The sequence below is a fragment of the Echinops telfairi genome, unplaced genomic scaffold (assembly GCF_000313985.2).
Source record: "Echinops telfairi isolate 266 unplaced genomic scaffold, ASM31398v2 ScPeMD7_2;HRSCAF=8, whole genome shotgun sequence".
In the NCBI taxonomy this organism is placed as follows: Eukaryota; Metazoa; Chordata; class Mammalia; order Afrosoricida; family Tenrecidae; genus Echinops; species Echinops telfairi.
Genome location: NW_022103898.1, coordinates 70,881,013 through 70,893,955, shown reverse-complemented (window position 1 = coordinate 70,893,955; position 12,943 = coordinate 70,881,013). Strand labels below are relative to the sequence as shown.

General features: G+C 42.5%; 1 protein-coding gene across 6 annotated transcripts in view; it reads left to right on the top strand.

The window, feature by feature from the left end:
• The first annotated feature begins 7,777 nt into the window (after positions 1-7,777).
• USP15 (ubiquitin specific peptidase 15) overlaps positions 7,778-12,943 on the top strand; it is a 132,578-nt gene continuing 127,412 nt past the window's right edge. For all 6 annotated transcript variants that reach the window (XR_006680041.1, XM_004700490.3, XM_004700489.2 and 3 more), the window contains exon 1: positions 7,778-7,877. Coding sequence is in view for 5 of the 6 variants with exons in the window: in XM_004700490.3 (XP_004700547.1) it covers positions 7,789-7,877 (89 nt within the window). In the remaining variant the exon portion in view is untranslated. The remainder of the gene's footprint in view (positions 7,878-12,943) is intronic.

Genomic DNA, 12,943 nt, shown 5'->3' with positions numbered 1-12,943 from the left:
GGGGGTCACCACAATATGAGGAACTGTATTAAAGGGTCGCGGCATTAGGAAGGTTGAGAACCACTGCTCTAGAGTGTGCCATATGGCCACACCAGGACAAGGCCCCTGCACGGAGCTGCTAAGAGAGGACTGTAGGGTCAACAGCATTTTGAGACACGACAACCCTGGCTGGAGCACAAAGCAACAAAGGAAAATACTGGGGACACACGCTGGGGAGTGAGTCCAGTCTGAACCCCCGACAGCGGGCGAACCAAGAAAGGAAAATAAAAGATCAGCAATGGGAGCAAAGCCACAAAGCCCCTGAAGAGCCCACAAAATAGACTTCAGGCTAGGAGGGGCAGTTCCCAGAACACCCCAGGACCAGTAGGGAGATAGTCATAAAGGTCAGCAGACAGACCTGGAATTATCTATGCTTTTTTCCCCCTAATTAGTATGATTTTTCTTTATGCATATATATTTTTTCTCTTTTTCTTTTTTCTTTTTATTCACTTTTTTTGTTTTCTTTTTGTATTGTCTACATTTGCCTACCTATATAAGATAGACATGGGAAGCAAGCCTGAGGAGAAAGCAATGGGTTCAAAGGTTCCAGAGGGATTTTGGGAGAGGAGGAAGTGAGGGAAGGGAGCGGTGAGCAAACAACCCCATACACAGGGGAACAACTAGGGAATTAAAATCAACAACAAGGAGGATGTAGAGATCCTGGGGGTTTTGTAGCAACAGCAATCTAGCCGAAGGGAATTACTAAGAGGCAGAAGAAGGGTGAATATGATGAGGAAAGGAGGAAGATAAAAGGAAACAGAGAAAAGATCTAGGAAGCAAAGCTATAGATAGAGGTATAAACATAGGTGTGCACTTATATAAAGACATTAACTCATAAAATAGAGGCATTGGCCTAGGTGTCAGGCCAAGGCAGGAGTTAGCAGGCAGGCAGGCAAAGAGATAGAGCTAGTGAAAACAATTCAAGGATGCTACAAGAGGCCAGCCCCCCTTCCCAGCCCCCCTCCTCCTCCCCTTCGGTGGTCTTCAGACCCAGGTGCAGAAGACTGTTACAGATAACTTTGAACATTCTTGCTTAGCTCCAGACCAGCAGACAACAAAGTTGCAGTGGAAAATTCCCCAGCCACTCCCTCTCCAACAAACCTAGGCTATAAAACTCTCCTCCTCTTGCCTTGACAGCATGACTTCGTGGGGCCCCAACTGGGAGCCCATGAACCTCACTTGGGATCTCAGGATGCTCCCTCCCTTTCTCTGCTCTCCCCTCCATCCCAGGCAGCATGATTTCTCTGGCCCTCCTTTAGGGGTCCCTGGATTTCGCCCAGGAGCTCTGAAATAAACCTCTGAAACTGTTTTCTACCTTTGCCTTCTTTCTTTCTTTCCATCGCCAAATCAACCTCACGCTAGGTACATATATTTATGTGACAATACATTGAGGAAGTGGACGGATTTGGGCCTCTGCTCAAGCCCTCCCCTCAATGCAAGAACACTTTGTTCTAACAATCTTCCACTCTGGATGATCACCTTCCTGGCACAATCGCTGAAGACAAAATGAGTGCACAAGCAAATGTAGTGAAGAAAGCTGATAGTGCCTGGCTATCAAAAGATATAGCATCTGGGGTCCTAAAGGCCTGAAATTAAATAAATGTCTATCTAGGAGAGAAGCATCAAGCCCACATGGAAGAAGCACAGTAGCCTGTATGATCATGAGATGTTGACAGGATCAGGTAACAGGCATCAGAAGACCCAAAACGAGCAAAAAAACACATATTTTTGAGAATGAGGGGGGTCAGAGCAGAGATCAAAACCCATCTGTAGACAATGTGACATCCCTTACAGAAGGGTCACAAAGAAGGGATGAGTCAATCAGGGTGAAGTATAGCACCTTTGAAACACACAATATTCCTCTGGTTCCTTGAGGCTTCCTCACCACCCACTATCATGACTCCAATCCTGCCTTCCACTGTGGGCTGGACCGGAGCATATACACAGGTACAGATAAGAGCTCATGACACAAGGAATCCAGGTCAAATAAACCCCTGAGGAACAGAAATGGGAGTAGCCATACCAGAAGAGTAGGGGGAAAATGGGGGTAGGAGGGAAAGAAGGGGGCAACCAATCACAATGATCGATGCATAACCCCCTCCTTCACCAACAGAAACATGGGTGAAGGGAGGCAGTGGTTGGTCTAAGATATGAAAACAATAATAATTTATAATTTATCAAGGAGTCATGAGAGTGGAAGGGTGGGGGAGGGAGGGAAAAAAGAGGAGCTGATACCAAAGGCTCAAACAGAAAGTAAATGTTTAGAAAATAATGATGGCAACATATGTACAATTATGCTGGATACAATTGATGTATGGATTGTTCTAAGAACTGTAAGAGCCCCCAATAAATGATTTAAAAAACAAACAAACAAACAAAGAATGATGGCATTAAGGAGGTGAATAAGAATGAGAGAGAAGGGAATATCAGAAGAAATAATTATAGAGGAAAGATATGAAAGAAAAAATGGAACACTAGCTCCTGAAACCCATCAGGGCATCATCTATCATGAGGGGGTATGCTAACTCTGTATCTGCATGTGATTTGCTAAGCCTACTCAGATATAGGCATATTTTCCTAATTCTCTAGTAACCACCTTGCAGAGAAGTGAATTTGCTTGGTATGGCTCTTATAGGCATAGTCTTTGTAATTCCTACCCAGTGTTTGTGTTGTTGTTATTGTGAAGTGCGCTCTATTCACTTCTGACTCTGAACAACCCTATGTACAACAAAGCAAAACACCGCCTGGTCCCGCACCATGCTCACAATTGTTCTTATGTTTGAGTCCATCGATGAAGCTACTGTAGCAATCCACTTCATCAAGAGCCTTCGTCTTTTCCATTGCCCTTCTACTTTACTAACCAGGATGTCCTTTTTAGGGCTTTCTCTCTCCTGACAACACTCCAAATTACACGAGACAAGTCTCACCATCCTTGCTTCTAATGAGCGTTTTGGCTCTATTTCTCCAAAAGCAGGTGTCTTTGTGCATTTGGCAGCCCATGGTACTTTCAATATTCCTCAACAACACCACAGTTCAAGTGCATCAATTCTTCTTCACTCTTCCTTATTCAATGCCCAATTTTCACATGCATATGAGGCAAATGAGAATACCATGGCTTGGGTCAGGCACGCCTTAGTCCTCCAAGGAACATCTTTGCTTTTCAATACTTTAAAAGAGGTCTTGCACAGCAGCTAAGTTACCCAATGCAAAGCATCTTTTGATCTTGACTCCTGCTTCCAGTAGCGCTGATTATGCATCCAAGCAAAATGACATCCTTGACGTCAGCATGTTCTCCATTTATCATGATGTTACCTATTGTAACATCTACTCTGTGTATGGGCGTGTAAATAAGTAACTCAAGCATTGGTCAGTTTTGCCACTCTGCTCTGTATGAAGTAAGTCATTTTGGAAGCAGAAAGAGACTCCCTGAACCATCAAGAAAGAAGAGCCATCAGTGAAGTGTGTGTGATAAGCCTTCACTAAGTGACATCGGCCCTGTATAAAGTGGCAGCAGCCACAGAGGCACCATAGACTGCAGCACTGAGACCAGGAAGTGGAGCTGCAGGCTTTGAGCCCACAAGTAAAGCTGAGTGCCTTCAGACAGTGGGCTGGCTTGAAGAGTGGGGAGTCCCTTGGTCATTGATTAGTGCTAAAGGAGCATAGTAGCACTTGCTCCTGCATAGTAGATCCCAAGGATCTGCTGAGGACCAGAGGGACATGGACTTGCCAGCATGGCTGAGTAGAGCTGCTCTAGACAAAAGAACTGTATCCTTAATGTTTCTTGATCCTGATGTGTAATCTGCTAACTTCCCTAACAAGCCCCTTGATTGTGAGTTCTGTGTGACCATTGTACAGGTTATCAAACTCAGTAGAGAAGTATGGGTCATGGGCGGGATGGTTGGTGTCAAAGTAGGATAATGAGTGATGGAGGGTGGAGACAGGTCTGACCTCTGCCTCATAGAAACCATCCTGGGGCAGATTGTGGAGCTGGGTTCTCCTTCCCCCTTGTAAAGCTGGAGGGGATCCGACATGGTCACCATGCCATTTTATCACACCTCCATATGGAAAATGTGAAGGAGCCAAAGCTGGTCTTGGAATGTACCTTTGTACTTTTTCTTTCTTTTTTTTTTGTACTTTTTCTTTTAACCCTAAAAACACAGAATTTTCTGTGGGCCACTCTAGACTGAAAACTGGCTCTCATATGACACCTTAGATTTAACAAAATCAAAGCCTTATTCTTCCCTGGGTTATTTACCTTTGAAATCCTATCTGGAATTCTTGAGTACAAGTTCCTCTCTTAAATGGTGCTTTTTAAGAAGCATCTGTGAGCAGAGAAAAGAGCTATTGTGAAAGGTAAAGAATTCTCCCAAAGTCATCTCTAATTTCAAAACCTCCTGTGCCTACACATAAAGTCCACTTTATCTTTATGAAGTCTAATTTCTAAGGTCCTCAGGATATTCTTTTTTTAATCCCCATTTCCCAAAACCTTCAATAAGTGTGAAATGGCCAAGAATGGTGCAGAGGGTCTCAAAAGGCAATACAATCACCAATCAAGCAGCACCTTTTTCTAAAGTCAAGTAAGGGAAACATCAATGCTGCAACTGCTGTGTCAGAATCTACTTGAATGGAGGTCTTCTTTTACTGCCGACGCTCTACATTACCCAGCATGCTCTCCTCCTCCAGGGCCTGCTCCCTCATAATGACATGTCCAAAAAGGATATAAGATGAAGTATGTAAGCATATAAGATGAAGTCTTGCTGCCTTTATTTCTAAAGAGCATTCTGCCTATACTTTCCCCAAGATTGATTTGATTTGTTGCCCTGGTAATCCATGGACTATTCAATATTTTCTCCAATACTAAAATTCAAAAGTATCAATTCATCATTTTTACTTATTGTCCAGATTTCACATGCATATGGGGTTACTGAAAATACCCTAGCTTGAGTCAGGTACACCTTACTCCTCACACTGATATCTTTGCTTTATAACACTTTGAAGAGACCCTTTGTAGTACACTTGCCCAATGTAATATGTTGTTTTACTTCTTACCTGCTACTTCCATGAGCATTTACCATGCATCGAAGTAAGATGAAATCCTTGACAGCTTCATTTTCTCTGTTTACCATGGTGTTGCTTATAGGTCCAGTTGTGAGGATTTTTTTTCTCTCAATGGTAGGGTGCCATTTCTACTGCAGGCTACAGAGTCTTTAATCTTCATGAGTAAGTGCTTCAAGTCCTCTAGCCCTTTCAGCAAACATGACTGTGCATATTTCAAGTTAAGTAGCCTTCCTCCAGCCCCGATGCCAAGTTCCTCTTCATGTAGTGCAGCTCAGATTATTTCTCAACATACTTAGAGAAAGTACATGACACACACTTTTCCTGTTTTTAAACTATGCGTTCAAAACTCACTGCCATTGAGTCAATTCTGACTCACAGCGAGCTTAGAGGACAGAGTAAAACTGCCTCTTTCGGTTTCCGAGGCTGTGTATATTTACAGGAACAGAAAAGCCTCATCTGTCTGTCAGGGAAAAGCTGGTGGCTTTGACCTTGTACTAAGCTGCCCAACTTAGAATCTACTATGCCAGTAAGTCTCCTTTAAACCATTCAGTATCTCATCATTCTGTTTTAACGACTGCCTTTGGTCATATACAGATGCTCCATGAACACAATTAAATATTTGGAATTCCCATTCTTCACAATGTTATCTATAATGTGTTGTGATTCTTGCAGTTGAATGCCTTTGCAGTATAAATAAATAAAACATATAAAGTAAATAAATGCCTTTCTAGGAGTCCTGGTTATGCGTTGGACTGCTAACTGCTCAATAGTTTGAAACCACCAGCTGATCTGTGGGAGAAAGACCAGCCTTTCCACTCCCATAAACTCGGAAACCAACAGAGGCAGTTCCACCGTCCTGTATGGTCACTAGGAGTCGACATCGACTAGATGACAATTGAGTTTTTTGTTTTGTTTTGCTTTGTTTTAAATGTCTTTCTGGTATTCTTTGATTCCAGTATGACGTCAGTAATGAGTTCCTTCATTCCATGTCCTTTTCTGTCTGGCTTGAATTTCTGGCAGTTCCTTGTTGATAGCTACAGAAACTCTATTTTTCTAAGTCTATTAGACTAAACGCCAAAAGGAAAATAAATAGCAACCATTGGAAAATGTTTGAGGCTCTCAAACCAAGGTTGATATGATTGTGCAACATAGTATTATTATACAGAAAGCAAGCTAGCAGTCATAATGTTGATATGTACAAATCATGTCAATATACACTATTTTCACTTGGAAGAGTTCAGTACTGGTGTAACTACAGCCATGTTGATTGCATTTTCACTTAATGAGCTAGAGCAAGCATTAAAATGAGGAAATAAGAGGTCTGTTTTCCCAACTTTTAAACTTTCACATCTTTTTGTTATTTTAACACTAAATCTCCAGCGTCTTTGCTCTTGGAAATAGTTTGCCAAATTTATTAATAGAAAATTTGGGTGGTTTTTATGTTAGTCAAGTATTAGCAACATGCATTAAAAAACAAAACAAACAAAAATACTACCACGGAGTTCATTCCGACTCATAATGACCCAACAGGACACGTGAAACGGCCTTTGGTGGGTTTCTGAGACACAAGGTGTTAATAGGAATAGAAAGCCTCAGCTTTTTTTGAAGGAGCTGCCAGGGGTTTCGAACCACTGACCTTGTGGTTAGCAGCTCAATATGTAACCTGATTCACTACCAGGGCTTAGAGAGGGAAGAAAGATGGATTGATTTCCGACTCTTGTGCAGTTTATGTTTTAGTTCACGCTTTCAAGGAAAAGTAGTGAGTGCGCAAAAGTAGAAAATCACATGGACATTGGAATTTATAGATAACAAGCCTTTCTTTCCACTTAGTAGCTGTGTGACCTTTGTAAAAACCCTTCCATTTTTTACTCAATTCCTCCTTTTTATTTTTTTAGCATAATTGTTGGCTTCAAATGATAGTTAAATGAATTTACAATCTTTTAACATTCCCGGTGCCCAGACCACTGGAATCTAAGCAGACAGGATCGTCCATCCCTTTAGTACCTGACATTACATAATACCTATTTTCTGCCCTGTTCACGGAGGAACTGGGACATGTTTTTTCCCCTGCAGCTCAGCTATCTGGGTGTGCCTGGGGAGGCGTCACAAAGAGCCTGGAAAAGGTCCCCACCTACAGCACGAGTAAGAAGGCTGCTAAGAACCTTGCGGCCGAAGCGCCGGATTCTGGATGGTTCTTTGTTTGGGCCCATATTCACGGAGCTTGGGTTCCCCGAGTCGCAATAAAAAGACGAGAGTCACAGAACTGCTAAAATGATCGGCCATAGCTTAGTCGTCCCAACCCCACCCTCCAGCGCGAACGAAAGCAAATAAGGGCTTCCAAACGTCTGTGGGGAAAAGGGAGGGGAGGGCAGCCATCGGGGAGAGACCCAGCCGCGGCAGCACTCGCCGGGGCGCCCGCCGCGGACACCGGAGATCCGAGCGCTGGCAAAGGCCGTGGACCGCGAGGTGTTAAAGACACGGGCCGAGGGGGGCGGCCGACCGCGGCGAGGCGCCCAATCCGCCCTGGGTTCTTCCTCTTGTCCCGAGGCGCATCCTCCCTCCCCCCCCTCGCTGAGCTCTTTTGGTTTCGACCTCTCGGCTGGGCGGGGCCGCGAGACGCTCTTCCCACAATGCTCCGGGGCGTGCCGCCGCCGTCGCTGCCGCCGCCTCCGCTGCCGCTAGTGGAAGAAGATGGCGGAAGGCGGAGCGGCGGATCTGGACACCCAGCGTTCTGACATCGCGACGCTGCTCAAAACCTCGCTCCGGAAAGGGGACACCTGGTGAGACAAAGGGGCGGAAGGGCCTCCGCTTCCCGTAGGGGGTGGGGAACTGGGAGAGAACTGCGAGCTGCTGTCTTTCGCCAGTGACAGGTGCGGGCAGGTCCAGCGGCTGCCGCCCCTAGCTGCCGAATTTTGGCCGCTGCCGGAATGGTGGGGCAAAGGTTGACCCGGGGATGCTAGACTAGGGTCCGTGACCTATCGGGTGGTGCTGAGAGATTTGTGGGGATTGGCGGCGGCTCAGGTAGTTCTCTTCGGTCGCCTCCTTCCCGCGGTGCCGCTCCCACCTCAGGCCTTGCCGAACCGTAGGTTGCAGGCGTTGGGCTGGAGTCCTAGCGTGTATTTGACAGGTCTGGGTCCCGCGGTTTCTAACGATCTCCTCCGTGTTACTTCTCGAATCACATCCTTTCCCGGCGTGGTCGGCATCCAAGTTCCCTCTTCTGATTCTCCTGTTCTTCCGGGAGGCAAGGCTGCAGGATGTTTGCAGCCTGCACTACACAGGTGGCGTGTCAGGGCGCCACTTAAGAGGGAAAGACACCTCTCGTTTGCAGTTTCCTTGTTTAAAAAAGTAGGGAGAGGAACAGGGAGCCTTAGGATGATGAGCAAGGGCGCGAGAGAGCACGTGGTCTTGTGCTTTAGTGGAGGATTGATAAAAGCCGGCAGCGTTTTTCTGAAAGTGCAGCCCTTCCCTTCTGTTGTAAGGATAACGTAGGACTGCAAAAAGTAGATAAGTCCATCTGACGCTTAAGTAACTTGGTAATAGGGAAAGTTCTAAAATATTAAAAGATATACACTTACGTACTGAATTAAAAATGTGGACAGTTCAATACTGTAATACTTGTGCTCATTTATTGGAAGAGAACATGTAATCAAGTAGGCTGATTCTATGGTTTATGTATTTACAATATTTCTGTATCACTCTATTGAAATAGTTAAGGTATATTTTATTCCTTGTGCCTCTTTATTATAGTAAAAAATCTTTTCGCTTCCCAGTGTCATCCTAACATGACATATCATTTACTAAGTATTTTTCCTTGTGTGAATTAGTTTTATGAAAGCGCATGATATATGATTGGACTTTCAGGGCATACCACATCATCCTCTGGCTTTGCTTTTTCTTGAAGCTTCTGGAGCAAGCCGTCTTCCTTAGCACTGGCTACCAGTGTGCTGAGGGAGGGAGTTGCTTCTGTATTGGGTCCTTGAGGAGTATACATTGTTAACAATTTCTCCCTGTCTTATCGAGGTCCCCTTCACATTGTTGTTAGTGATGTAGTTTTCAGTGGAGGTGATTTTTAACAGCTTGGAGAATTTTTTTGTTTCTGAGATTCCTTCTAATTGTGGAGTGCAATTTAGGAATGCAACAGGCCTAAATCACAAGCAGTACCATTGCCCGATTTTCCACTTTCATGCCTAACAACCTCTTCTTGTTTCACATCCCTATCAATTTGTTTCCTTTGCCTCTTGCTGCTGCCATCACTAGCACTGGTTTGGGAAGCTGTGATACACTTCACAGTAATATCATCTAAAGATAACTAAAAGCGATAACACTACGGCACTTAAGAGGTGTAGTACATAAGATTGGATGCTGTCACTTAACCATACACTGCTAAACACTTTAACTTTTCAGAAGTACAGTACATACATAAGCCAGTGATGAGCATTTAAGAATATGTGTTATAATGTATATATGTGTGGTACCATGAGATACACATGTTGCATGTAGGTGCAAAGCTGTTGAATTCGCTGCTTCCTGTTCTACAGGTTTTGAACTCTTAAGAGATGATGGTGCCTCAGACTTAATGGCTAAATGTTGCCTAAACAGATATTATGTGACACATGTCTGTACTCTGATGTGACTTCATAGAAGGAGCATAGGCTTCAGACCTGAGTTATGCCACAGCTCCACTAGTTAATGTGCAGAGTAACTTTGGGGAAAGCTAATTTAAATCATTGCACATAGGTATCGTCTTTACCTATAAAAGTGGACAATGATTGCATTGTAAGGATTTCATCTTGATTTAGTTGAATACTAAAAAAGATTTAATGCTTAGGACAAAGCATTAGGTTTTTGTTACTTTCGTATTGCCACCATGTAGCCCTAACAAAACACTGTTGTATTAAGATTATTTTCAAGTAAGGTGTGATGGTGTGCACTTGAATCTGAATACTTTGATCTAAGTCCTGGCTCTTTTTTCTACTTTGTAGACTGTATACTATCTTTATAGGATAAAATTACCTAAGGGTGTCAATATATACTTGTTGTATTACAGCACAAAATACCACTTTTGAATTACTTAATAACCATTATTCATAATAATGTTCCTAGTGTATTTATTTCTGTGGAGAAATTGGCCATTTTCAAAGAACTTATGTGTACCTTGGGCCTGTGGATTTTTAAATATGAAATCAGCCCTTTTGGTATACGTTAAAGAAGATTTAAAATTATTAATTTATGTAGCATATTCCCCCACATAAAAAAAGTAAATGTGGATTTCCTTAAAATACAAACATATAAATTAGAATTTGGATTACTGTTTATTTTTAATTATATTTCTTTTACTTTAAAACAAGAAACCCACAGCCATCCAGTAGATTCTGACTCAGCAGCACTCTGAGTAACTCATAGGTAAATCTCTAGAGAAGCAGTCTGCCACATCTTTCTCCACGGAGCTGGGGATCTGGTGGTTTTGAACTTCAGACCACTTGGTTAGCCCTCAGTTACTTTAATTATGGCACGACCACTTTTTGTTATACTGAGTAATAATTGGTGTTGACCATTTAAGAGCAATGTATGTTTTGTGGGTATTAACTTTTTTTAATTGGGGTGTTTTTCAAATAAATAGATTTTGAGCTATGCTATTTTTCAAATCACTTTTGATTTTGGGGGGACAAAGTTGTTATAAATTATTTTAGAGAGCAAATACAGGAGTTCCATAAATTTGAGTCATTTGAATCCTGTCAGTTTAAAGAAAAGGCAACTGAGACCCAGAACTTTAGGTATCAGAAAAATGTACAAATTCTTGTTGTCACGTTATTTTTTTCTTTTCATTTAAAAATGGCAAGGGACCAACTTGTATGACAAGATGATGCTTGTGGAGTTGCAGAAATCAGTTTGGTTTACATGTGTAGCAATTTACTTTCAAATTATCTGGTGAAACCCGCCTTCCCTCCAAAGCATGTTATCTTCAAGTCGATTATGACTCATAGAGACTTGGGACAGGGTGAAATGTCCCTGTGGGTTTCCGAGGCTGTAGCTCTTTTATGGGAGTAGAAAACCTTATCTTTCTTCGGCTGAGTGACTGGTGGTTTGGAAGTGCTGACTCTGTGGTCAGCAGCCCAACACTCAACCCACTTTGCTACCAGGTCTCCTTCCCCCCCCCCAAATAGTGGGGCCTGAAAGTTTGATCAGAGTTTCAAGGAGGATCATGTAGCTAAAATGAGTCATATATAAATGCAACATTGTCTTGAAGAGTGAGTGTGTATGTGTGTGTGTGTTGTATCCCTGCCTTTAAAAGACTCACTGAGCTGCTGAGAAAAAAAGTGCTGGGGTTACCAAAAGTGAAGTCTTTAAGCTCACTCAAAAACCAAACTCACTGCCATCAAAATGAGTCCAACTCATAGTGACCATATAGGACAAGGAAGAACTGTGCCCCTCTGTGTTTCGGAGACTAGAATTCTTTACAGGAGTAGAAAGCCCATCTTTTTTCTAGTGGAGAGGTCAGTGGTTGCAAATAGGACACCAGGGCACCTGTATTCTTTAAGTGGCAGTACAAATTTACGGGGTAATATAAATGTTTGGAGTTATATCAAATAAAAAGAATATTTTTACTAGTTAGGTGTGCTAAGCAAGTAGTAAGATTTGCTTCTGGCTAAATGCTAGAGTTTCTGTTTCTTTGAAAATAGTGAGTAATTTGTATCTGCAAACCGTTCTTTTAGACACAATAATGTTATGCATGTCTCAAATGATACGTGTGGTTCTAGACTTTATAGTAAGAAGTAAGTCAAAGTTAATGCAAGCAAGATGGCTTCACAAAGTGGCATTGATCTGCTTGAGAAGGGGAAGAGATACCATCTTGGAACTTCAGTTCCAAGAAGATATTTAGAAAACCATAAGCAACATTTTTTAATTAGCATTTTGGATATCTAGGGGGTGGGGGATATGTTGCAAAAGATCTCTTTAAAGTATTAAGAGCAAAACACTTTGAACACTAAGGTACATATGACCCAAGTCATTGTTTTTTGTTTTTGTTTTTTTCAATCACCTCACATATTTGAAAACTGACCGATGAATAAGAAAGATTGGAAGAATTTATTGTTTGGACTAAGAATATTGAATATGCCATGGAGTACCAGAAAAACAAATGTGATTTAAGAAGTACAACCAGAATGGTCCCTAGAAACAAGGACAGCAAAACTTCATTTCACATACTTGGGCAGGTTATCAGAAGGGACCAGCCCCTGGAGAAAGACTTCATGCTTGGGTAAAGGTAGAGGGACAGCAAAAAGAGTAACACCCTAGACAAGGTGGATTGACACATGGCTGCAAAAAGGCTGAAACAACAATTGTGAGGATGGCGCAGGAGTGGCCAGTGTTTCATCTTGGTTGCTGGGAGTTGGAATGATCTCAACAGAACCTAACAACAACATAGGGGAAAAAAAAGGAAAGTAAAAGGGTTTGGTTTAGGATTAAGGAAAGAGAAAATTGTCTTTAAGAACATAACTTATTTTGTCCTGATAAGACAAAAATTAAATTTGTTTAGATTAACGTAAAAAAAGACCAACATATTATCATCAATTACAAAAATATTGACTTGATAGGACAGAGGAAAACTGCCCTGTTGGGTCTCAAGGCTGCAGTGTTTGTGGAACCAGAAAGCTACGTCTTTCCCTTCAGAGCAGCTGGGTGCTGATCATTTGTTTAGCAGATGAGTGCTATAGCACTGTCACTGTACTGCCATGGCATCCCTCTTCTACATGCAATACCTATAGGTATTTTAGAAATGGAGCCAACACATGGCTACTAACAACAACAACAGCAACAAATACAACCTATAGAAATGGAGGCCCTG